Here is a 24977-nt window from a genome sequence, read left to right on the forward strand (position 1 = left end):
TTACCGCATATTCGATATCACAGGAGCAATTTTCGATGCTGGGGTATCTATCCCAATTCTTGCTACCCTACTCGCTAATCTCTTAGCTCCTCATCACGTTGGTCATTGGGGTTTTCGCTCTAACTCAGTATTCTAGGTAGCTCAGTGAAAGTATATGCTGGCCGAAAGACGTCTAGAACATTGATATAGTCATGTTCTTTTGCGCTCCGAAGCAAGACAAAACAACCACTACTGGCTTGGTTTTCAAATCAATGGCATTGCCGAAAGACTCGCAGATCATGAAACAGCTCTCTCAACCTCATCATACCTCTCTATCACCCAGCCATCGTCCAGATATTTGCTCGCCTGCATGAGCCATTAAAGTTCTAGTTTCAAGCACGCTACCTACCTCCACTCCTCATCCTCGCCTGTCACGGCATTTAGCTCTCACGAAGCTCCCTACATGATGCAGAATCTGTAACACAACGCCAATTTTGCAGAGGCGGGGAAGCTGGTTAATTCCTGGGTTTCCCTGGCAGTGGGCTCTTGAATGGTCTAAACAAACGGTTAGTCTTTGCGAGAGTATGTGCTGGATACGCAGTGGTTGGTCATCATCTAGGAAGCGGGTTACCCTTGCAAATAAAGCGGATCTAATAGTTTTGAGCGTGATATAGTAGAGTGAGCAGAGAATATCTGACCCCTCTAGATGCCTTATCCCATGCATGATATTCCGCATTGTGGTATTCATTTCAAAAGGGCTCTTTGCGTTGTTTCAGTATGAGTGGACATGTGCTCATCAAAGGTATATTCGTGTCAAGTTGGGCGAGACTCATGGGATGCATAATTGGATCTTGGTCAACTAATTTCTGGGCTAGCCGGTAGACTGGAGAGTTCCGAGAGGGCCTTGATCTAGTTCTCAGGTACAGTGTTACTTCATTTTCAGTTTCATTCTTGTTGCAGATCCTGAGGTAGACAGATGTGTAGATGATGGCAGTCAAAGAGTACAAATGCATTTTGCCACATATCAAGCTGTGAGAGACACAAACGGGACTTTGAAAAGAAGAGGGATAATGTGTCTTGGTGAAAGTTCTGAGAATTTGCACATATCAATTTCATATCTTTGTAAGACTTCAAATTAGCACATATCTGACTGGCTTCTTGCTTCTTGCTTGACTGGATCATTCACTACATCAATACATATACTATGTAGATAGCAATCAAGATAGATCAAAGTGATCACTTGACAGATCAACATGCTAGAAAACCATGGTATCCTTCATTATCCAGTTTCTACATCTAGATTACCTGGAGGTTATTGCCCATGCTGAACCCCATACCCAACCCAAACCAGAGCGAGTAAGTACTTCTTTCTTCGAGCAAGCCCTGTTCGTAAACACTTTATGCCTGAGGCATCAAAGCCACGCTAGTCCGAACCTGCAGAAGTGGCGCCAAGATCACCTGCCGCGTAAAAGGCATAGCCGCGCGCAACGCGAGCCTCAGGAAAAAGGATAGCGGAGCTCATTATCAGATAACCTGGAATCACCATTCACTCAATAAAGCACCACTACTCACTCATTGTTTTTCTGGCACCTGTCATCTTTTCAACCACCCGTCAACCCGATCCTCTCAACACCCCTAATACCCCTTCCGCCTCATCGTGACCCAACTGAAGGCTCCTCCAACATGTGAGCTCCTTCCGCACTTGCGGCCGTTGGTTGGTGTCTACCATGCTAATCGCTCTTGTAGGGAGAGCTTCGATAACATCTATCTCGATCTCTCGAAGCAGCACGGAAAGTGCAAGCTCGCAGAATCTGGCTTGGGATGGAAGCCGTCTGGAGGAGGCGACACATTTACGCTCGACAGCAGCAACATCGGCGCAGCCCAATGGAGCCGAGCCGCGAAGGGACACGAGCTGAAAATCCTGTCGCGCACCTCCGGTGTTATCCAGTTGGATGGTTTTGACCAAGAGGTATGTCATGGGATCGGGCTGAGAAGGATCTGAAGGGTTTAGGATCTGTCGAGCTAACGTTTGACCGTCAAAATTTATCAGGACTTCGAGCGGTTGAGCAAGGCTTTCAAGATCTGGTACGGAATCAACGTGGAGACTCGAGAACATGCCCTCCGTGGGTGGAACTGGGGTAAGGCGGAGTTTGCGAAAGCCGAGCTCGCCTTCAACGTGCAAAATCGACCTGCGTTCGAAATTCCCTACAGCGAGATCTCCAACACAAACTTGGCCGGAAAGAATGAAGTCGCCGTCGAGTTCGCCCTCGGGGGAGAGGGTAGCGACCCTTCAAAACCAGCCGGTAGCACAAAGAATCGTGGTCGGAAAGCCGCCTCTGGTCCGGACGAACTGGTCGAAATGCGATTCTATATTCCGGGAACTGCCGTGAAGGGAGACAAGGGCGTCAAGGAAGAGAACGAGAACGGGGACGAAGAAAATGGCGAGGAAGAAGAGGTTGAAGAACAGAATGCCGCGAACCTGTTCTATGATACGCTCATGGACAAGGCGGAGATTGGAGATGTGGCCGGTGACACCTTCGCTACTTTCTTGGATGTCCTGCATCTTACTCCCAGGTGCGTATTGCCCAAAAAGTCCAGTCGCAGTGTGATAACAGTTTTGGCAGAGGTCGGTTCGATATCGATATGTACGAAGCGTCCTTCCGGTTACGCGGTAAGACCTACGACTACAAGATTCAATATGCGGCCATCAAGAAATTCTTCCTGCTTCCGAAGAACGACGACACACATACCCTGGTTGTTCTGGGCCTTGACCCCCCTCTACGTCAAGGCCAGACCCGCTATCCATTCTTGGTTATGCAGCTGAAGTTGGACGAAGAAATCAGTCTGGAGCTGAATATGACTGAGTGAGTACTTCGCCGACGAGCTTTTTTTTATGCTGGTTGCAACCTTTTGACGTCTTCCTAGTGAGCTCTTGGAATCCCGCTACAAGGACAAGTTGGAGACCCGCTATGAAGAACCCATCCACCAGGTGGTCACGAAGGTCTTCCGTGGTCTGTCAGGAAAGAAGGTCATCATGCCGTCGAAGGACTTTGTGAGGTCAGTAAACGGATACCCCGTATGAAAGCGCATCTCCGACTGACTGACGTGTTATACAGCCATCACGGCCACAGCGGAGTCAAGTGCTCCATCAAGGCCAACGAAGGCCTTTTGTACTTCTTGGACAAGAGTTTGATCTTCGTTCCCAAGCCCGCCACCTACATTCAGATCGAGAACATTGCTATCATCACCATGTCTCGTGTGGGTGGTGCCATCTCGGCTAGCAGAACGTTCGATATCACGGTCAGCCTGAAGGCTGGTCTGGGAGAACACCAGTTCAGCAACATTAACCGGTAGGTGGATTTCCGGCATTTCACTAGGTCGACGCTGACAGCTCGCAGTGAGGAACAACAACCGCTCGAGGAATTCTTCAAGGCCAAGAACATCAGATTCAAGAATGAAATGTCCGACGAGGTATGTGTGACCTGGATCCAGTGATATGTCCACCATGGCTGACCCGCTCAACAGGCTTCCGCGATGATCGCTGCTGCCCTGAACAACGAAGACATGGGCTCCAGCGACGATGACAACGTCCGGGCTGACCGCGGCTCGGCCGACGAAGACGAAGAATCCATTGATGAGGACTTCCAGACCGAGTCTGACTCGGATGTCGCAGAGGAGTTCGATTCAGACCACGAGAGCAGTGGAAGCGGAAGTGACGCCGAGATGGGAGATGCTTCCGACGGCGGTGACGATGACCAGGACCAGCCGATGTCTGACGCGGACGAAAAGCGGCCGAAGAAGAAGACCAAGGTTGGAAAGTGAGCGAATCGCCGGACTGACCGACTCCATTGATGACTGTTGCATAATGAACAAGAGCAAAATGACTTTCAGTACCATGTCTTCGTCCGCTGGAGCCCAAAAAGCCACCGCTTTGGAACGGGGATGCTCCCCGCCACTCTCCCTCCCCGGCCGGGGAGTTGCCGATAGGGCCCTGGGGATCCCATGAAGCTCAGCTTAATCGTACTCTGGAACACTGCATGTCGGCATTTTCGGTTTCACGGGCGTCGCTCCAAGGACATCGAATTGGTTCCGATCTGCAAATGTAGCATACTTAGCATCCCATCACCACCCACCACCCAGTACCCTCCCCCTTAGTCCCGTTGTCAGTTCAGGCGTTGCGGAAAAATGATATGTCAGGTTGGCCGATCAGACAAGCCAGCTTCTCAATTGACTTTGCTATTGATAACACTATTGACGAGCTCCTGCATGTACATATATGTCATACTGCACCCTCCTCGTAGTAAGTAAGACCCATCCGAGTTCGGGGGGGAATTGGGGGGGGGGCTCCATGTGTTGTAGATCATAAAAAGATTATTTGTCTCTGGAACATTTCCATATTTTCCCTCCTCCCACACTGTCCACCTCGTATCCGATGCATCAATAAATGGCAATTGCGGACAGATCATACGGCACTAGGATAGTGCAACCCAGGTAGGTTAGGAGGGTGCAAGTGCAACTACGGCCTACTTACCTACTAGATACTTGCTGGGTTGCTGGGTTACTTACTCTACCTACATACGGCGGCGTGTCCGTCACTCACTCCTGCACGATGCGACCACAGCATGGGTGAGGCCGGCCTGTCTTGCATTTGGGAGATTACTTACCGTGCCCCCCTCCCCCCTCGGGCAATGAAGTGCGGTGTAGGGGGTGAATGCTGGATGGACAGAAGGTGGTTCCCCCGTCGGGTCCAGATCCCGAGAGCAAGACAGACAGACACAAGACCAGAAGGGCTACGGGCCCTTTGTTTGGGTGGTGTAGCATTACTCCGAGTAAGCGAGCATTGCATCCGGTGGTGTCTCCCTTGCTGTGTAATGCCACCTTTTTCCCATGCATCGTTATCGCAGATGCATGTTCCATATATAGATAGATACCTGGACAGAACAGTATCGCTCTACATACAACCACCAGCACCACCACCACCAAAGAGAAAAGAGGTATTTAATCCGCACTCCCGGATCGATCCATTGTTATTATTGTTTATTCTGGCGGTCATGCCCAGCCAGCACCGGCCAGCTGGCGGCGCCCCTAACAGGAAACTGTCTTAAATTTGGGGGTTGGGTAAAGGGTAAGGGTAGGTAAATACAGATCGGCCCTGGCTCCCGTTGGTTTAGAGACGGAAGGGAATTCCTACCCCGTAGTTAGTTTAGTTGCACTTGCACTTGCTGGAACCCCCGGCAGGTTTCCCATGGTGTGACGCGCGCTCCAGACCGTTGGCTGCCACCCCTGATTGGCGGGCGACATGCGGCTTGGCTCTTTTCTTACGGACGGGGGTCCGGGTTTTTCCGTTCCAGCGCGGCTTGGGCCAATCCCCCCCCTGAGCACTACTGCTACTGCTACTAACGTACCGGCAGTTACGCGGTGACGCAGACCATACCGGCGCTGGGACCAAATGGGAGGCCAGGTATTCCCCATGTATGTATGTCTGGCGTGGATATGGCTGGATGGATGGCTGCTGGTTAATGGATAGATGGATGGGTGGTGGGTGGATGGCTAGCAGTAGTAGTATCGGATGATGGTTGCAGTGCTGCTGCCAGTTCCAGATGATCCTCACCTGACTGGATGGAAGCTAAGAATAGGTGAGTCGTCTTCCCCCCCTCTTGGGTATCCGGCAGATCTGTGTGTCTGTCTGTCTTGGACTTGGAAGGCAAAGTAAAGCAAATTAAATCAAAACCAAACCAAACCAGACTGGAGAGCCAGTCGATGGTCGCAGTTGCTGGCTGCTGCAGGGCCCGAGTACACGGGTCAGGAGTTCAATCAATCCATCCCCTAGGCCTCAATTAACTACCCCGTACGGTGGTCCTTGTACTGCTCCAACCCGTCTTCCCAATGTGGTAATCGAAATCCTCGATAGCCTTCTATGGTTCCAGGTTTCCCCACGATTTCAGGATCCCTCTGTTGGGGGCCGTGGTGCTTCTTATTAAGCTAGAAGTGTGTCTATCCAGTGTCCACAGGGCTCGAGGGGCCCTGAACTTGCTTTTTTTGAGGATCTCTTATTATTATTTTTTTTTTCTTGAACAAACATTTTTGTTTGGATTTTGACGTATCGGGTTGCATGTATGTACCATGTATGCATGTATGCACTAAAAGGACTGGTTCCGTGGCCAGCAGTCAAACATCGGCGAGAAGGTAGTAGTTACTGTAGCAGTAGTGGTGACAGTTGAGTTCAATTCAATTCAGATCAGTTCCTGGACCTGATGAAATATTCATGACGTGCCGTGCCAAACCACACCAAGCCCGGAAGGGGAGAGAGAGGGGGGGGAGGGGGGGAAGACACCGGAGATCAGAAAGGAGAGGGAAGAGTAGCCCTGTAACCAACAATTGGCAATTTTCCGTCCGATAGACAGGTCGGGCATCCCAATCGATCGGTCCGTGGTGGGCAAGGGAAAAGTGAAAGGTGAACTGAACGGGGGGAACACTAAGGACCACCAAGGACTCAGGACTAAGATTGGAGCCCCCCCTTTCTTTCTCGGACAGGGCCACCAAACCAAACAGTCTGCAGTCTGGCTCCAACAACCACTAAACACCCCCCATCCACTCCGCAGCTCCCAATCGCTTTCCTCCTCCCCTGTTCTTCAGTACGTATTCTCTTCTCTCGTTCATCGCTGCTTCTTTTTTGTTTCATTTTCCGGTCTTGTTTCGCCCCTCCGCCCTGCCCTGCACTCTGCCTCGTCGCTGCTGTGCCTCGACAGCCTCCTTGGATTTCCGTTCATCCCTTTTGCTCGTGATTGCTGGATTGATTGATTGAAGCCTCACCCTTTTCCCGGTGAACAGTATCGCAGGTATGGTGATGATGATTATGGCACCTTTCTGGAACCCGACTTCCTCCCTCACCTGCCCTGCCGTGCCCTGCCCTGCCCTGCCCCGGTGTCTCACGGACCATACGTCCGAGTGATATCCTCTTCCACGTTGCTCCTTCCTCTGCTCTTGCTTCTTCGAGACCCTCCCCTTGATTCCATCCTGCAAGGACTTGTCGCTAACGGAGAAGGTGCTACCGGTTCAGGGGAACTTCCTCATCGACGCTCGCTACCTCCTGTCCCTTTTACGCTCGCTTCTAATACCACCTGCACATCCTCACTTCCACAATGGGTAAGCTTCTTGCCTACAGCTCTCTTCCTCCCATCCACTACTACACCACCACCTGCGATCTTGAAACCCTCCCTGCCCACCTGCTATCCAGCCTCTTGTCTGCGATACGGAATACTAGCGCATCGTGATATCACCATGTCACGTTCCAGGAACCGGAGTGCGGATGGTCGCTCGCAAGGGGATTCTGAAACTCTGGCCGTGTCCCCTCTGAAGGGCTCTCAGAAACCCAAGCGTCATTCGTACTCACCTGTCCTGGAACGCCTGTCTTCCGAAAGCGAGGGCCAAGACGAAGATGCTGAACCCGCTGCTGACACTGCTCCCGCCAATGTAGCTACACCACCGCCCGCACCGGCTGCCAATGGCTCCCCCGTCTCTGCCTCTCCCCCCAGCAGCAAGCCCAGCTCGCCCTTCGTTGAACGCAGCAACCCAATGGGCTCCGGAAACATTCAGACCGTGAGCTCGAAGGACCCCAAGGCTGCTGCTCAGGCTGCCACGGATATGAAGAACGTCGTCCGCCGCAAGTTGACTGGCTACGTTGGCTTTGCCAACCTGCCCAACCAATGGCACCGCAAGAGTGTCCGGAAGGGTTTCAACTTCAATGTCATGGTCGTTGGTACGTATCCATACCCGCCGAAGATGCGGGTCTTCCAGCTGGGAGCCCCAGTTGAACTGACCTTGGCTTTCAGGTGAGTCCGGTCTCGGAAAGTCGACTCTCGTGAACACACTCTTCAACACCTCCCTCTACCCTCCCAAGGAGCGCACCGGCCCCAGCCACGACATCATTCCCAAGACCGTGTCGATCCAATCGATCAGCGCCGACATTGAAGAGAACGGCGTCCGTCTTCGTCTGACTGTAGTCGACACCCCCGGCTTCGGTGATTTCGTTAACAACGATGATTCGTGGCGCCCGATCGTCGAGAACATCGAACAGAGATACGACGCCTACCTCGAGGCCGAGAACAAGGTCAACAGAACCAACATTGTCGACAACCGCATCCACGCCTGCGTTTACTTTATCCAGCCCACCGGCCACTCTCTGAAGCCTCTTGATATCGAGGTGATGCGCAGGTTGCACACCAAGGTCAACTTGATTCCCGTCATCGCCAAGGCCGACACTCTGACGGACGAGGAGATTGCGCTTTTCAAGCAGAGAGTAAGACGATGCAATTTTGACAACTCCATTTTCCAATGCTAACATACGTTCTCCTTAGATCCTCGCCGATATCCAGCACCACTCCATCCAAATCTTCGAAGGCCCCCGCTATGAACTTGACGACGAAGAAACCATCGCCGAGAACCAGGAAATCATGTCCAAGGTCCCCTTCGCCGTTGTAGGTGCCAACTCCGAGGTTACCGCCCCCGATGGCCGCAAGGTGCGCGGCAGAAGCTACCCCTGGGGTATCATCGAAGTCGACAACGAGGAGCACTGTGACTTCGTGAAGCTGCGTCAGATGTTGATCCGCACTCACATGGAAGAGCTGAAGGAACACACCAACAACTCCCTGTACGAGAACTACCGCTCCGACAAGCTCACCCAGATGGGTGTGGCCCAGGACCCCAGCGTCTTCAAGGAGGTCAACCCGGCCGTCAAGCAGGAGGAGGAACGTGCGCTCCACGAGCAGAAGCTCGCCAAGATGGAGACGGAGATGAAGATGGTCTTCCAGCAAAAGGTAGCGGAGAAGGAGAGCAAGCTGAAACAGAGCGAAGACGAACTATACGCCCGACATCGCGAGATGAAGGACCAACTGGAACGGCAACGCCTGGAACTGGACGAGAAGAAGTCCCGCCTCGAGAGTGGGAGACCGATCGAAGAAAAGGGGAAGCGAAAGGGATTCTCTCTTCGTTAGACGAACGCCCGCATGACCGGCACCCCGATGCCTCTGCCCAGGGGCCTCTGCAAAGGACCACCGAGGTTATGTATGGTCATCGTTGGAGGCACTCTGGTGGCTTTACGTTGATTTCCCCACGACTCCCGATCGGCCGCACGCTCTTTCTAACCCTCCACCTTTTTTCTCTTGTGTTTATTTGCTCCCTCTCCCCCACACTCCCTGAACAACCTCTACTTTCTCGTATCTGCTTCCAGTAATGACTCTATTATCCTCTTTTTTTTGACCGGGTGGACCGCAGAAAAAGAATACCTCTTTTTTTCTTTTCGCTTTTCAGCCGACTTAATCACCAATTGGGGCTTGACTAGGAGATGTGCAGGAACACAAGAGCTACATCCGGCTCGGTTATCTGCTTGGATGCTCTGAGTGGTCTGGTCCTGGGTTCGCAAGATGACGCACGGGGTGACGGCCTGGAAGACCGCTTTGGGTTCGGAATTCACTGCTTCATGTCCACCTTTCGCTTCTTGTTATGTACTTTTGCCGACGCTATACCTTGTTCCCGCCGATTTCCTATTCCCCGTTGTGGCCTGGTACTATTACTTCTATTTATCTTCGGTACACTTTTGCCTCTTCTACACATTTTAGTGAGATCACCCACCCCTGACCATCCTTTTTTTTTTTTTTTTTCTTTCTCTTTTTGTCCTGGACGTTTTCTCCTGTTTTTCTCTCTGCAGTTCCTGTTTTGTTAGTTGTCAATCTGAAGTGTTATTGAAGAGCGAGCCGGAAAAGCAACCTCAGCCAGCCATGCCTACTAGTATGATAGAACGGGATGTTTACCTGCGGTGCAGAGAGCGGTGGGGACGTAGGCAGGCAGGCCGCGCCACACATGTACGTCAGGATTATCGGATGATGAGCGGAAGAAAATAGACCATTCATCAGTACTGAGTACTTTGTATGGAAAAGTAGCAGTAGTAGGACCCGGAAGACGAAGACACGAAGAAAGCTTGAAGATAAGCTTTAAGCTGGACGGTTGTGTTGCATCATTTGGCGGGCGGGCGACGTCACGGGGCTGAGCTGCGACGGGCAGTGACTGGCAGCCTGGGAGCCTTGGCCTGGAGACCTCCGGCGTTAACAGTCAGTAGTCCGTAGTGACCACCGTACTTCAGCTCTACTCCCTCTCTGTCGCCCACCGTCCGTCCATCTTTAAACCGAAGCGCCATCCTCCCTCCTAGCCCACCACTGTCCCCGCCCAGCCTTCTCCCGAAGTGGATATCCATAGCCTTCCACCGCTCAATTAGTCTCCCCGATTCTTTCTTCCATTCTTCCTTTCTTCCATTCTTTCTTCGACCCTCCCCCCCCTTTCCCTACACCTCACCTCATCTCCTCGTTGCTGGCCGTTCAGCAACAGCAGCAGTTCCAGCTTCTGTCTCGATCTTCCCCTACCCCTACCCCTTCGCGCTCATCCATACCACCAACCAAGAGCCGTCGACTGTCCGACCTACCCGCCATGGCTCCTCCTCCTCCCTCGAACTTGCCTCTGACCGAGAGGCTGAAGGCTCTGGCCCAGACGTTGCAGTATGTGCCGCGTGTTTTCGCGACCTGCTAGGTGCTGTACTAACAGAATGACTCTACTGCAGGTTTGCGTGGTTCGTTGGGTAGGTCTCCACGATTTTGCCTTGTAGCCGTCGAGCTGTCGCCCGTATGGGCTAGCTATCATAACTCCTCCCCATCCCATTGCGGTTCCCAGCCCTGCAGGACATGGTTACCGTGTCCTGCGTATCCCTCCCCCCCGCCCGGGCTTCGCGTTTGAGCTGTCGGACCGGACCTGTTCGCTAATGAGCCACAGACATGTGACGTTGCTGCTGTCGGTCATCCGTTATCTCCTGTCCTACATCACCTTCAACTACTACTCTTCCTCCGCGCAGGCGGCCTACCGCCTTGCGTTTGTCTCGGCTGCTGCAACATACGGAATCGTGGTGTACAAGGGACACATTGCCCGCGGCCGCCTCCAGGGCAGCGTGCCTAACATTGCGCTGAAGCTGGCTGGTGACGAGAATGTTCAGTACCTTGGTAAGTAGCAGCCCGGTGGTGGACGACTAGTTGGGATTCTCGTGGCTGACTAGATACCAGCCATGGCTTTGGTTTGGCTGTACTCGCGCCAGATTTCGTTGGCTTTGCTTCCCTTCAGCGTCTACTCCCTCTTTCACGTCGCGACCTACACCCGTGCCCACCTGATTCCTACCATCCAGGGCCCCGCCCAAGGCGCTGCCGTTCCGGGATCCCCCGCTTCTCCCAGCGCGCCCCGGCCTGCCGCGAGACCGTCTCCTTTGGCTGATAGCATTGGGCGGTTCGTCAAGCAGTACTATGACTTTAGCATGCACGTCGTCGCGCAGCTGGAGGTCGCACTGCTGGTCCGCTTGGTCGTGGGGATCCTCACCTTCAGCAAGGGTAGCTTCCTTCTGCTGGCCTTCTACCTGGCTTTCTTCCGCGCGCGGTACGCCCAGAGCTCTTTCGTTCAGCAGTCTGTCCGCTACGCCATTGCGAGAATCGATTCGTGGATCTCCCACCAGAGCACCCCGCCCGTTGTGCGTCAGATATGGGAGTCGTTCAAGGGTTTCGTGCGCCAGGCCTACGAGGCTACGGATCTCAACCGCATGGCCTCCGGAGCGGGTGCCAAGAAGCCTCAATAAAGGACCGCTAGTATGGGTAGTGGCGACTCCAGGATGTGTGCCGGAATTGGACGAATCACCCCGTGACCAGCCGGGCATGGGCCTGGTTGGGTCTGACGGGAGCCGTGTGTTCTGGAAGTTGGCTACTATGACTGATGAGCATCTAATGAATTAACGGCCTCCTGTATCATCGTTTGGTGAGACGCGTGGCCATTTTATGAACGCCGGGGATGGAGAATCGTGGGGATGGGGGAGCGCAAATGCGAGGAAGTAGCTTCGATCCAGGTATTTTTAATTGCTCGGGAGTACGTCAAGTGTGGGGGGAAGTGTATGCGCGATGTCTCAACAACATTCTTGTCCTTGAATACGTCTCATTGTTTATATACTATCAATGCGACAGTATAATGCTATTGACCGTCCCGTTCTGTTCGTCCATTGGCCCGTAGTATTTACAGCTGTCCGACTGGACTGCTGTACTCGGACAGTTCTCCGTAGTCCATACACTACACAGTAGTGGCTTGCGGGTCCGGTTAGACTTCCCCCCTAGCGATCCAGGCAAAGCAACCCAGTGGCAAGACGGGGTTGAAGTCCAACCAAGGGGCGCAGGCCCTTGTGTGCCTGAGGCCGCGAGGCCGCTGCTCGGCCTCGGGCGGCGGAGAAAGCAGGAAACCGACCGAAATTTTGGGCCCTCCGGCGTCCGGACGCCATGATGCCCGAACGATCTTTTATTATCGAGCGCTGCGATGTTCACGACTCCCATCCCCCAACCTTCGTTGGAGTTTGTCTGATCGCGCTCCGTCCACCCGTCTCCTACGCCTTTCCGTTCCTCATCCCCGTCATCCCCTTTCCGTCCGGGGTGGCGTCCTTCCGGTAATCCAAAGCCGCCGCATCCCAACCCCCGTGGTCTGGCCCGCACCACGATCCGGTGGGTTGCGGTATTATTGCAATGAGCTTGACCTCGCGCGTCCTGGGCCTGTTTACGACGACAGAGACGCCGTCTTCGGATTCGCCCGCGTTGGCCTCCCATCTCCCGAACATCCACGGCAGCGACCATGCCCGCCCTGCGGCTGACCATGATGCTGCGTCATTGCTCGACGAGGAGGAGCCTCGCCCTCCGTACATCCACGTATGTTTCATTTTATCCGGGCAACTTGCAGTCCCATTGCGACCTACAGGGACTGCATAGCTTCAAGATGTTCCGACGCGCTGGCTAACGCCTCGGTATACAGGCCATGTTCGCTGGAGGGATAGGAGGCACATGCGGTGACATGCTCATGCATTCATTAGATACAGTCAAAACGAGACAACAAGGCGATCCAAACTTCCCCCCCAAGTACGCATCGATGACCTCGTCCTATGCGACCATCTTCCGACAGGAGGGGCTGTTCCGCGGCCTCTACGGCGGAGTTACGCCTGCGCTGTTCGGCTCCTTCCCAGGCACCGTGATATTCTTCGGAGTGTATGAATTCACCAAGCGACAGATGATTGACATGGGCATCAATCCGAGCTTGGCCTATCTTTCGGGAGGTAAGAATGTCCATGTTGTTGTTCGTCTCCCGCTGGTTCGAGATGCTAAGCCGGTTGCTTGATAGGTTTCTTCGCCGACTTGGCCGCCTCCATTGTATATGTCCCGTCCGAGGTCCTGAAAACGCGCCTACAGCTTCAAGGCCGGTACGACAATCCTCATTTCAACTCGGGATATAACTACCGCTCAACTACGGATGCGCTGCGCACGATCGTTCGACAGGAAGGTTTCAGGGCGCTGTTCTATGGGTATAGGGCTACCATTTACCGCGACCTTCCCTTCTCGGCTTTGCAATTCGCCTTTTACGAACAAGAACACCGACTGGCTAAGGAATGGGTCGGCTCTCGCGATATTGGACTGGGCCTGGAGATCCTCACGGCGGTCACGGCCGGTGGAATGGCTGGCGTTATGACGTGCCCCATGGATGTCGTCAAAACCCGAATTCAGACACAGAAAAATCCGGAGGCCTCGAGCTCGAATCGCACGTTGGGTTCAACGAAGGCCGCGGGCGACCCTGCATCGACCAAGGAGGGACCCCGGCATCATGCGCCGTCCCATACCACGTCCAACTTGCGCGCCCACTCACGACCCATCTCGACATCCGGGGCTTCGACATCGGTAGCGCCGCCCGGAGCTCCCCGCCTGGATACGTCATCGTTCCTCACAGGGCTGAAGATGATCTATCAGACCGAAGGCCTGGCAGGGTGGTTCCGCGGTGTCGGGCCCCGAGGTGTGTGGACTAGTATCCAGAGCGGGACAATGCTGGTCATGTATCAGTATCTGTTGAAGAAGTTTGACGCCTACCAGGGTGAGGAGGGGGACTCACTCTGAAGGTGCGTCTGTGCGACCCGGGTTCCTGATCAACTGGCATCAGAACCGAGGATGACAGGCTAAAGACAGCCTTGGACAAAAACAGTGTCCGTTGTAGATAAAAAAAACAACTCACCACCACGGAGCATCTGCATCATAGACGGCTGGATTGGAGCGGCGTCTCAGGGGTGTGGCATGGTTTCTCCTTTTCGTTTCTCTCGTGTGTTTCTAATTATTGGATTCCCCATTCCCCTCTCACGGTCGTCCGCATCTCCAATCATGGCGTGGGTTTTGTTTATACAATTTCATTTGGAGAGGATCATGTACGGTTACATATAGACAGACAGACATTAGACAGGGCTAGCTAATTACGGCATTGTACACTAGGACCAGACAGACGTGACGACGATAGACGCATGGAAACAAACGAATAAAGTTCGAGCGTACCAGAACCGAGGGTACAGGACTAGTGGTGTTGTTGTGGGTGGTGTTGTTGTTGTTGTCCACTTACTGAAGAGGGGCATGACGGGCGAATGTAAACAAAGCCGGATGCGGTCAGCCCCACGGGATGCCTCGATTGGCCCCCTCGGCCGTGACCTCACCGTTCCCTGGAGACATGCTCTCCTGCGACTTCCCCTGCGCCCATTACTATCTCTCTATCTACATCCTTCCCCTCATCGTCAAGTATATCACTGCTCTTGTGGTATCTGTCTACCTCTTGACTTCCACTCCCATTTGCGTCGATCCCCTCGTCACACCCATCCCATCCCCCTTGCTCCCCGTCAGCTGTCGCATGGTCTACGTGGGTCGTGAACCGCGCGCATCATCTCGTCATGTCTACCGCATTGCCTTATTTGCAGAAACTGCGCAAGCCGCAACTCACGGAATGGGCGGAGTTCACCGATCTTAACGAGTGAGTTGGACCTCCTGGATCTTTGGTTCTCTCCATTATTATGTCCTGGGACCCGCCTACTTAACTGCCGATAGGTATGAGGACTTCACCAAACCCGAGCTCGCTGCCGCTCTAGACAGCCATCTTCAGAAGAATCGCTCCATCTTCCACTCGGACACGCGACTGTCAGACTACTACAGGCGTCTGGCGCAATCTCCGCGCACTGCCGCACGCGTCGCCTCGCCCGCCAAGCGAGGTCTCAAGGTTGAGGAGACCCCTTCTGCTGATGAAGCTCCCAAATCCGTGCGCCGACGGCCAGCGGCCGCGGCCGCGGCCACGCCCACGCCCAAGCCCACGCCCAAGCCCAAGCTGGAGCGCACCCCGTCGTATGTCTCTCCCGTTCCCCTCCCCTGCCCCCACCACGGTCGGTCGATCGCGCATTGTCTTACTACTACCACCACCACCATGCGCGCGACGCGCTTCCCATGTCGCTCATCTTTACTGACCAGCGCCCCATTGCAGGCCGGATTCCGATGTGCCTGAGACACCCGCACAGCCCTTGTTGAGCGTGCAGCCGCCCGCTGTGCCGTCGCTCTCCGCAGCGCTGCCACCGTCGCCGGCTGTGGTTACCGACGCGATTGATCGTCAGACAGCCGTGTGGGGCAAGGCCATTAGCGACACCTGGTCCGGGTCCGGAGTACAAGAGCGCGCCGATTCGCTCCGCTCGAACCTGAGCAGCGTCAAGGCCGTCAGCGTGCTGCTCTTCTCTCTAGAAGCGCTCAGCCTCTCTCGGATCCTCTTCCCGCTGCGTTTCGTGACCACGGCCAGCCTGCACTCGATCGGTGTGCCTTTCGCGCTCTCGCTCAAGGTCCCCGACGTCTTCGTGCTGGTTGAGAGTTCGTTCTGGGCGCCGTTCTCCCTGTGGCTGCTCACCAATCTGCTCCTCCCCCTGACGGTCGCGTACTTCTTCAACCTCAGCCTGCAGAGCACGCGGCCCAGCAGCCCGACGCGTCGGAGTCGGCCCACCCACGCCAGCTTCGATCCTCTGAGCTTCCACATCGCCAAGGCTCTGCTCACGTATCTCGTGTTTGGGAGCGGGTTCACCTTCTGGGACGTCTACGCGCCCTACACGGTCGAGATGGTGGACAAGGCCATCCTGGGCCACTGGACTGGGACGCTCACCGGCTCGACGATCGGCGTGATTGCGACTCTGTATGAGGCCATTCTCCAGAAGTGATTTCTGTACATGTGTAAATGTGACCTGGTGGCGGAGCCGCTTCAATCAGTGCTATGTTGTGTTTGGATACGTTGTTTTGCAAAGAGAGGGAACAGAGCACAGAACAACTGGACCTCAGGAAATTGGCGGGGCCTCTGGATAGGTGTTTGTTTCTGGTGCTTTATTTTGGGTTGTCTGGTGCTTATCTTTTGCTGTGTAGTTATGTCTTCTTTCTTTCTTTCTGTCTTTTCAGGTCCATGAAGGCGTAATCAGCGAGGGATCGGTGATACTTTGCGTTCTTGTTGATTGTCGTGATTGATTGGATTCACAATTCTATTGTGGTTTGATTGCAATGGCAATGGCAATGGCAATGGCGAAGGGATGGCGCTTGGTTTAGTAACTGTTTAGTCGGTTAGGAATGAATTTATTGTCTGATAGGTTATTCTCTCATCGGTTCCAGCGAATAAATAGCGAAGTCTATGTGATTTCTAGCATGCGAATAGTCGGCCCAATGCAGATGCAATAGATACAAACATCCTCATTTCCCAAACCAATCAATTAACCAACCAACCAACAAACAAACAAACAAAATGTAATCCTCCTCCCATTGCAACCCCATCCAACCCCACAAGAAGGATCAATAATAATAATAATAATAATAATAATAAAAATAATAAAAAAAATAATAATAATAATAAAATAACAACGATAATCACCTCTTAAACCTCCCCGCCAACTCCAACGTCAACAAAACCGGCACGGGGGCACTGACCTCCACCACATCCGCCTGCACATGATTACTCGTACTAATCTGGCCCCCGATCTCCGTCTCCCACTCCTCCACGTCCCACTGGAACCCCTTCGTCGTGATCCGCGTCATCCCAGAGAGCGGGATGATGCCGACGTTCTCTTCCAGGAGATAGCCTTCGCTCCCACTCTCATTCCCATTCCCATTCCCATCTTTCTCGTCATCGGGCTTCGGGGCGGCCCGATTCGCCCGCGGCGTGTGGATGATATTCTTCCCACTGTGGAGGATAAACGTGATGCTTTCCTCGGAGATCAGGTACAGGTTTCCGGGCTTGGTTTGAGATGCGGATTGCAGGTGTCGGTGGCGTTGGGTTTGGGTGTATAGGTGGTGGATTTGCGAGAAGGCTTGGTCGACGCGTCCGCCGAGGCCGCCGAGGATGAGGATTGAGAGGGGGGGTTGGTCTTGTTGATGTTGGTGCTGGTGCTGGTGCTGTTGGGGTTGGGGTTCGCCTGTGGGAGGGGATGGGGAGAGTTTGCTGGATGAGGGTGAGGGTAAGGGCGAGGATGAAGGTGAGGGTGAGGGTGAGGTCTTGGAGAGGATCTCGTCCGTGTGGGCGCGGATGTAATTTAGGGCTTTTTGGAAGTCCGTCGAGTAGTCGTCGTGGTGGTAGATGACGGGGATGTCGTGCGCTTCGTAGTGGCTGCGAACGGAGGGGCGGATGGAGTCCAGGTCGCCGATTATGAGGGTTGGGTGCTGAGGTTGGTTAGTTTTGGTGAGTAAATTGTGTTGAGTGAGATGATGGGATGCATACATCAGTTGATTCCCGGCCGCGGCTTCGCATCATGTCGTAGAAATGGTTTGCGCCGCCGTCGGCGCAGACGGTGATGAGGGCTGTGTGGGGCGTTAGCTGGGTTTTTCGCAAATATAGTGTAGGAGGCAGGATGCAGGATGCAGGATGTAGGTTGTAAAATGTAAAATGTAATATAAAGGAGGTATTTGAAGGTAGAGACATCTGAGATGAATCGCATCGTACCGTGTTTCTGGAGAACATCGTATGCTTTATGGTTGATTGGATGGTTGAGAACTAGCAGGGCGAATGGCGTGGGTTTCTCGCCACCGCGGAAGAATTGCGTGGGATCCCATTCCATCTTGAGAGGTTTGGATGTACCGGTAGGGCTGAGGTAAGGGTGGGCAGGGGTGGTTATATCCGCGAGCCGGGATGAGGGAGAAATTGTCGCGGGATCGGATATGTATGGTCTTTTAGATATTTAGATATTGCATGGAGGGGTGATGTCAGCTGGTGGGGGGACGACTGGGGTTCGATCCCGTGATAAGACGCTGCCTATCGGTTAGGAGATTCTGGTGGGAATCAGGAATGGACGGATACAATGTTCATATTCCCTCCATGCATGTCAGGCAAGTGCAAGCCTCGGAGCCTGAGGTTAGTTGGTTAGGTGAAATGACGGCTGACTAAATCCAACACGCTCCATTGGTTCTCGTGCTTCGTATTCTTCGCTTTTTTGACAACTTCCAACAACCACCATGCTTGGGATTCACTGGGTTCGGCAACCAATCAGTCTAGGCGATGGTGGCCCGGAGTAATGGCTGCACCCTGTGCGTGCAACGTCGAGTCAAGGTTGTCTTCCACGTTGATGCTTGATGCTTGAATGGCCAACTGACAGCTGCTGATACCTTGCAGTGCGATGAACGAGTCCCTGGTTGCTTGAGATGCGAGACGTACGGGAGACCTTGTCCGGGGTACGACCGGGGATTCAAGTTCGTCACTGGGAAGCCACATCGGACCCGTCGCCACAAGTCAAGCGACAGAGGGAATAGTCCGCAGGACGCCGGACATCCCTCAGGGCATTCCACAGCTGTGTCTCAGGCTTTGGTCCAGCGGCCGTTGTCTATGGAGTGTGCTGATCTCAACGTGATGCAGAGTCTCGACATCCTGGTAACCGAGCTCTCTCGTCCGTTCCCTGCAACGTCGGCGCATGTCATCTCGCACTGTTTCGCGTTCCTCCCGTCGGTATACGGGCGCAATAGAACGTTAGACTCCACAATTAAATCCTTTGCAGCGCACCATATAGGCAGAATCAATGGCAACGAGTACGCGGTGCAATATGCCAAGTCCGTGTACGGACAGGCGTTGTATAGACTCCGGGCCTCTTTAGATGACCCGCATGAATGCTTTTCATCGGAAGTGTTCTGCGCAGTCTTGCTGCTGTGCTTATACGAGGTGAGTTCTTGACCGGGATAGACTCATGATGCGTGGTCTCATCTGGAATAGCTTTTCGCAAACATGGATCAAGCAGATGCCTGGATGAAGCATGCCGAGGCGTTGAGTCAGTTGGTACAGATCAGAGGATCTCACCGTTATCTGAACGCGTTTGACCAGGCTTTGCTCAAGGCATCTCGTGGCTTGATAGTCATGCATTCTCTGTTCTCCGGTGAAAGCTGCTTTTTGACCTCGAGTGACTGGCAATCTGCCATGAAACAGCAGTTCAGCGGGAGCTTTTCTGCAGACGTCGACCTGGTGGAGCAGTTTTTTGCCCTCTTCACCTTTACACCGAGTCTGGTGCATGAACTCTATGATCTCAAGGAAGCAGACCATGCCAGCCAGAGTACTATCGTGCGAGTCGCCGATCTGATAACCCGGGCGCTCGACATGCAGGCGAGGTTGCTTGCATGGTATGGTCGATTTTCTCGCGCCATGCCTGCTCCTCATGAGGTCCCATCGCCATCCGGTGACAATCTCCACCCGGTCGTTCTGTGGTACTCGGATGAGAACGCTGCGACGATCTTTTGCGGCTACTACACCTATATGCTGATACTGCACGAGATATTGAGGGTTTGCGGTCACCCTGGGGAGCACGCGGCCACGGTTGTCTACTTCCGAGACCAGATCTGCAGATCGGTTGAATTCAACGCCCGTGGTCTCCTAGGCCCCTATCGAATGGCATTTTCCTTGAGAGTAGCCTACGAGGTTGCGGATTATATAACGAAGTTGTGGATTGAAAGTTGCTCGGAAAGACTGTCGAAGGTTTACGCTGCAATACGCCCACAGAACTTGGTGTGAAGCTACACCCATTACATGCCGCCAGAAGACAGACTCTTTCTCCCTGTATACTTTAGGCCACCGAATCGTTTTCAATCTCACCCGCAGGCAAAAACGGCTCTGCCACCGCACGGGCCAGCAACAGAAGGATAACGATAAATATCTCCATCACCAGACTCATCCCCACCATGACACCTCTGCTTCCAGTGACAGGGCTGAACTTCTGCGAGCCATAGTGACCCAGCAGGAAGTAAGCAATCCTGACAGCGAAGAAAGGAAGCGTCATCAGCACCACCAATACACAATGGTATCCGCCAGCAGGGAGAACAGGACGAAACCTCACTGCGAGCCACCCAATAAGGCTGCATACAAAAGCAAAAGTGGCCACGAAAACGGCTGCTCCTGTGTCCCGGCATGCACGAATGCCAATGATCCCACCCACCACTACCAGGATTATAGATATGATGACCGGAAAGCGGAAGGCGTGGAGCAGGATGCGGATATGCTTGGGATAACGGGAGTTCCCAGGACCGGATCGACCAGACTGGCCACTACACGGCTGTCAGCTCTGTCTTGTCCTGGAGAGATTCAGACATACCTTCGCAAAAGCACAAGGCTCACCTCAAACAAGAGAGGCGAAAGACCAACGCTTTGTAAGACGGATTCGGCAATCAGCAACGACTGGCCTGGCCTGGAGTTGGCGATCACCATAGCAGATCCGGCGATGCGAACTGGTCCATGTCAGTTTTGCAAAATTGTAAAGTGTGGTTTACATACGCTGTGCCAATATGCCCAGCAATCCAAACCAGGAGTATAGAAAGCAGCGCGCATAGCTCTTGCGTTTGTTGTGGTGCCAATACCGCCATTCCTGCATAAATTTCATGATGAATTGGACAGTCTGAATGACAGAGAAAATGACAATCTCAGCGATAGCAATGTAACGCCTCTCGCGAGGAATAGTGAAAACAGACTGCAGTTTTGCCATGTTGGATACCAAGCAATACTAATGAACTGAGACTAGGAAGGGTCTTGGATGTTCAAATCGAGAAACGGGGTATGGATGAAAAGCCAGGAGCCCACCGGACCTTTAAATACCAGAAATCTTGCCATTGATCTCTTTTTCTTGCGCCTCCTTTCATTGAGGACTATGGCATCGCCATGGAAGACTTCTTAGGGCCGGTGGAGACATCGCGATGAATGACCATTTCGGGTTTAGCGTCATCTTGACGGAACTAGCCAATCAGTGTGGATCTATATCTATATGGGTGCTAGTTTCCAACAAGCACTAATCTATAGGGGTATCTTTCTGATTTCATGGAGTATGTCAACGGCATTATTGTACATAAGATGCTTTCTGGCTGGACGGTGTTATCCCAATGTTTTTTTTTTTTTTTTCATGATGAAGGGTGCTCGGATTCCGCATCAGAAGCATCAGAAGCGTCAGAAACGTCAGAAGCATCGAAAGGGTCGTCTAGAAAGTCCAACGGGTTTAACGGCGGAATATTTGTCACACATCCACTCCTCCATGTATATCATAACTTCATCATGACCATTAGCCTCTGCGTAAGCAAATGGGTCCATCTTCCGATCATCCTCGTTAAAGATCGAGTGGGCCGTCTCATATTCCAACAGCATTTTGACCACCCCCAGATGTCCCGATTCGGCTGCATAGGAGAGTGGTGATCGGAAATTTTCGTCGAATTGTCCTGCCAACAACCGATCGTCTCTCAGCAACAACTCCACGACCTCGTCTCCATATTGGGCCGCATATGACAGTGGCGATCGCCCATCGGAATCCGTCTTAAACGGACTGTTGAAAGGGCGGGATATCAGGGACCTAGCCAGTGATAATAAGTCCCGCGTTTGAACCGCGAAAATGATAGGATGTAGATTGGAGCAAGATATAGTCGATCCAATGGAGAGGCCGGAACCACCGCCGAGCCTGCAGCAGGGCCAACCGGCGCGCTGATTGGCCAATGGCAACGTGACCTTGGAGCGACGTCCCGTTCATCCTCTCGAACGATATAAAGTACTCTCGAACATGGCGACTAATCATCTCGGGCTAGTTAAGTATCTGTCTGGTGCAGAGCAAACATGACATATTCCGACTCTCCAGGGCCCAGTATACCGGGTCGAAGTAGAATTCGGTCCGGATGTCAAGGATTGAAATCGCCCCGTTCAAGTAGGAGCTTAACCAGCCACAAATTCCCACATTTCCACACAGATATCAGAGGAGTTTCATATTCGTTACTTTGAACATTCATATCTAATTCATTGTGTAAGAAAAGAGGCTCGGTAATTGACTTGTCGGCTTCCTTGGCCAAGATGTTATGCGCTATGCGAGAAATCGAGCACCTCTCCTGAGAAGACCAGAGACATGAGAGATGGCAGTAGGCGCTTACCAGGAGCCATCCTGGGTTCCAAACAGGAATCCATCTGGTTTTTGCTCTGTAGAAGGGTTGGATCTGGATATCAGATCGGAGCAACAGTTGCTGGACTGCAGCGCGGCACGTGACCGCCGTCCGGCTTCCGCCTTCCTCCATCTTCATCCCATCCCATCCTGTTCATCCTCCGCCGCTTCTCCGTCGTCCCATTCATGTCTCTTCCCCCGCTGTGACCTCAATCGCACCTCCCCCCTCTTCCGCCCGCCATGTTCCGTCCCGCCTCTAGAGCCCTCCTCCGGTCCCCGGCCGTCGCAGTCCGTGGCCCGGCCAGCAGACGATTGATAAGCACCGCACCCGCAGAGTCCAAGCCGAGGAGTTGGAAGAACACCGCTGTCCGCCTGGGTCTGGCCGCCGGTGCCGTCTACTACTACAACACGAGCCCCTACTTCGCTCAAAGACCGACCTGTACGTGAATCCCGCTGTCGACAATGCTTGCGTCTGGAAGATTCCACACTGGCCTCCGCGGCCAATATGACGAAACCGCTCGCGAAAAAAAAAACCCCCAACCAACCAACCACTAACCTTCTACAGTCTCCCTCCGCTCGCAACCCCAAACCGACTCCCTCGACGGAGAATCCCCCCTCACCCTCGAGTCCATCAAGCCCAAGATCCGTGAACAGAAGAAGGCGCCCGCTCCCGCTCCCACCCCCGTCCCCCAAGATGCGCAACCCGCCACCGACGATGCCCCCGTGAAGTCCCCTGAAGAGCTCCAACAGGAAGCCGATGAGCAAGGCGCCTTCAACCCCGAGACCGGCGAGATCAACTGGGACTGCCCTTGTCTGGGCGGTATGGCCCACGGCCCTTGCGGAGAGGACTTCCGGGCTGCGTTCAGCTGCTTCGTGTACTCGCCTGAGGAGCCGAAGGGCATTGACTGCATCGACAAGTTCCAGTACGTCTCCTCCAAAGCTCCCTTATTCCCCGATTCGAGCCAATTTAACGTGTAACCTCACAGGGCCATGCAAAACTGCTTCAGAGAACACCCCGACGTCTACGGCGCCGAGCTCGAGGACGATGAGGCCGCTCCCGCTGCCCCCGCCCCCGAATCCAGCGACGAGCTGCCCCTGTCGGCCGCGGAAATTGACGCCGCCTCCCACCCAGACGAGAAGCACGCCCGCGCACAGGCCGTCAACGCTGAGACGAAACAGGCCCTCGCCGAGGCGGGTGAACTCGCCGAGAGCGAGGCCCTGATCCCCAAGGCTGCCCACGATGCCGAGGAGCAGAACCAGAAATAAATAATCTAGCCTCTTTCTTCCAAATTCAATTCTTTTCAACCTATCTGCTTAGAACTCGGTACCCTGTGGATGCGGTGGAGCTATGATCCGATACCATACTGTGAGACATACATACAAACGGGGTTGTTCGGTGGATTGGTTCAGTGTGAAGCGGAGTCGGAGTCGGAGTCAAAAGAACGTGCATGCATACCGCAGAGAGTAAGAAGAGGAAGAGTAAGAGTAAGGGGGAGAGAGAGAGGACAGTCGGGCCGGATCGTGGAGATCGGGCTGTGTGTACTATGTACTACTATCATTGTGATTTGGATTGATTGGGCCTTTCAAATTCTGATCTTTTATACCCCCATACACCATACACCATACACCAGCCGCTGTTTTTGCCGAATCCCAGCTCCCTTTGTCTCCCTCTATTTCTCTCTCTCCCCGTCTCTCCGTCCGTCCCTGGTCACGAAGCTGCAATCGATATAGATAGAGTAGGGGCGTGGTATCTCGTTCTGGTTTCGCCTTCGTCTTCGTCTCTCATCCGACCTTCCATTGTGTTGGAATTCCGGCTGCGGCTCAATCCCTGTCTCCATCTCCAGCTTTCCCCGCAACTCACCCTCCTCTTCTGCAGTCTGCTTGCCTGCCTGTTGTCTAGATGTCTGCCGGGTTCTGTACCTGTATCTATATAAGTAAGTAGCCTTCCACCTACCTACCTACCTACCTGTACTTGTACTTGTATGTTTTCTTTCCTATCTTTAATTTCCTGTCTCCTGTCTCCTGTCTCCTGTCTCCTATTTTCCATTTCTCTATTCTTCACCTTTGTCTCCTTGGGTGGATGTTACATTTAGCATTTCGCCCCCCCGCCCCCCCCAAAAAAAGATGTCAGCGCAGCAGAATAGAACATAAATGTATTCTTTCTTTCTTTCTTTCTTTCTTTCTTTCTTTCTTTCTTTCTTTCTTTCTTTCTTTCTTTCTTTCTTTCTTTCTTTCTTTCTTTCTTTCTTTCTTTCTTTCTTTCTTTCTTTCTTTCTTTCTTTCTTTCTTTCTTTCTTTCTTTCTTTCTTTCTTTCTTTCTTTCTTTCTTTCTTTCTTTCTTTCTTTCTTTCTTTCTTTCGTTTTATTTTTTTTTTGCTTCTCTTTTCTATAAAAAAGGAAGGAAACCAACCACCTCTGTGTGATGATGTAGGTACTATACTTTCATACTAAGATTGATCATGTCCTTGTGCTTTGTACTCTTGGTGGACGGGTGGATGGGTGGATAGTTTTGGTAAAAAGATAGATAGATAGATACATTCATTCCATGTAGGTAGAGTAGGTAGTAAGTAAGTCGGTCACGAGATGATGGGTCGAGTCTGTCTGTCTGTCTGTCTGTCTATCTGCCTGTCCGTAGCTAGGCTACAGAAACTATAATCATGATGATGAGAGTGACTGTCACCTGACCCAGTCAAGCACT

General features: G+C 53.0%; 10 protein-coding genes across 10 annotated transcripts; 7 read left to right on the top strand and 3 right to left on the bottom strand.

Annotated features, from left to right (window-relative positions):
• Window positions 1–756: 756 nt before the first annotated feature.
• Window positions 757–3801, top strand: BO70DRAFT_392426 (FACT complex subunit POB3; the record flags this gene model as incomplete). The annotated part of the gene is made up of 9 exons (XM_025546283.1): window positions 757–781; window positions 1652–1664; window positions 1726–1948; window positions 2030–2553; window positions 2604–2804; window positions 2905–3036; window positions 3096–3329; window positions 3378–3450; window positions 3505–3801. 9 exons carry the CDS (start codon window positions 757–759, stop codon window positions 3799–3801), a joined length of 1722 nt encoding a protein of 573 aa, XP_025403184.1.
• Window positions 3802–7260: 3459 nt separating this feature from the next.
• Window positions 7261–8972, top strand: aspB (septin AspB; the record flags this gene model as incomplete). The annotated part of the gene is made up of 3 exons (XM_025539081.1): window positions 7261–7738; window positions 7812–8278; window positions 8337–8972. The coding sequence occupies 3 exons, from the start codon at window positions 7261–7263 to the stop codon at window positions 8970–8972; spliced, it is 1581 nt and encodes a 526-aa protein (XP_025403185.1).
• A 1165-nt stretch (window positions 8973–10137) lies between these two features.
• Window positions 10138–12040, top strand: BO70DRAFT_358198 (uncharacterized protein). Its single transcript, XM_025542236.1, has 4 exons — window positions 10138–10526; window positions 10589–10606; window positions 10798–11021; window positions 11082–12040. The coding sequence occupies exons 1-4, from the start codon at window positions 10459–10461 to the stop codon at window positions 11639–11641; spliced, it is 870 nt and encodes a 289-aa protein (XP_025403186.1). The 5' UTR covers window positions 10138–10458; the 3' UTR covers window positions 11642–12040.
• Window positions 12041–12360: 320 nt separating this feature from the next.
• BO70DRAFT_358199 (putative mitochondrial carrier protein) lies at window positions 12361–14329 on the top strand. The gene is made up of 3 exons (XM_025542237.1): window positions 12361–12746; window positions 12850–13147; window positions 13213–14329. Exons 1-3 carry the CDS (start codon window positions 12567–12569, stop codon window positions 13974–13976), a joined length of 1242 nt encoding a protein of 413 aa, XP_025403187.1. The 5' UTR covers window positions 12361–12566; the 3' UTR covers window positions 13977–14329.
• Window positions 14330–14573: 244 nt separating this feature from the next.
• Window positions 14574–16501, top strand: BO70DRAFT_328665 (uncharacterized protein). Its single transcript, XM_025540749.1, has 3 exons — window positions 14574–14868; window positions 14943–15233; window positions 15370–16501. Exons 1-3 carry the CDS (start codon window positions 14789–14791, stop codon window positions 16082–16084), a joined length of 1086 nt encoding a protein of 361 aa, XP_025403188.1. The 5' UTR covers window positions 14574–14788; the 3' UTR covers window positions 16085–16501.
• A 178-nt stretch (window positions 16502–16679) lies between these two features.
• BO70DRAFT_358200 (thiamine diphosphokinase) lies at window positions 16680–17896 on the bottom strand. Its single transcript, XM_025542238.1, has 2 exons — window positions 17623–17896; window positions 16680–17564 (listed from the first exon to the last, which is right to left on the bottom strand). The coding sequence occupies exons 1-2, from the start codon at window positions 17821–17823 to the stop codon at window positions 16776–16778; spliced, it is 990 nt and encodes a 329-aa protein (XP_025403189.1). The 5' UTR covers window positions 17824–17896; the 3' UTR covers window positions 16680–16775.
• A 500-nt stretch (window positions 17897–18396) lies between these two features.
• On the top strand, window positions 18397–19890 carry BO70DRAFT_392432 (Zn(II)2Cys6 transcription factor; the record flags this gene model as incomplete). The annotated part of the gene is made up of 3 exons (XM_025546284.1): window positions 18397–18459; window positions 18511–19050; window positions 19102–19890. The coding sequence occupies 3 exons, from the start codon at window positions 18397–18399 to the stop codon at window positions 19888–19890; spliced, it is 1392 nt and encodes a 463-aa protein (XP_025403190.1).
• Window positions 19891–19942: 52 nt separating this feature from the next.
• Window positions 19943–20854, bottom strand: BO70DRAFT_283958 (uncharacterized protein; the record flags this gene model as incomplete). The annotated part of the gene is made up of 3 exons (XM_025539106.1): window positions 19943–20420; window positions 20468–20600; window positions 20647–20854. 3 exons carry the CDS (start codon window positions 20852–20854, stop codon window positions 19943–19945), a joined length of 819 nt encoding a protein of 272 aa, XP_025403191.1.
• Window positions 20855–21318: 464 nt separating this feature from the next.
• Window positions 21319–21925, bottom strand: BO70DRAFT_392434 (uncharacterized protein; the record flags this gene model as incomplete). The annotated part of the gene is made up of 2 exons (XM_025546285.1): window positions 21319–21706; window positions 21828–21925. 2 exons carry the CDS (start codon window positions 21923–21925, stop codon window positions 21319–21321), a joined length of 486 nt encoding a protein of 161 aa, XP_025403192.1.
• A 521-nt stretch (window positions 21926–22446) lies between these two features.
• On the top strand, window positions 22447–23747 carry BO70DRAFT_77451 (coiled-coil-helix-coiled-coil-helix domain-containing protein). The gene is made up of 3 exons (XM_025548706.1): window positions 22447–22718; window positions 22845–23202; window positions 23266–23747. The coding sequence occupies exons 1-3, from the start codon at window positions 22520–22522 to the stop codon at window positions 23543–23545; spliced, it is 837 nt and encodes a 278-aa protein (XP_025403193.1). The 5' UTR covers window positions 22447–22519; the 3' UTR covers window positions 23546–23747.
• Window positions 23748–24977: the final 1230 nt, after the last annotated feature.

This window comes from Aspergillus heteromorphus (assembly GCF_003184545.1).
Source record: "Aspergillus heteromorphus CBS 117.55 chromosome Unknown BO70scaffold_2, whole genome shotgun sequence".
Taxonomy (NCBI): domain Eukaryota; kingdom Fungi; phylum Ascomycota; class Eurotiomycetes; order Eurotiales; family Aspergillaceae; genus Aspergillus; species Aspergillus heteromorphus.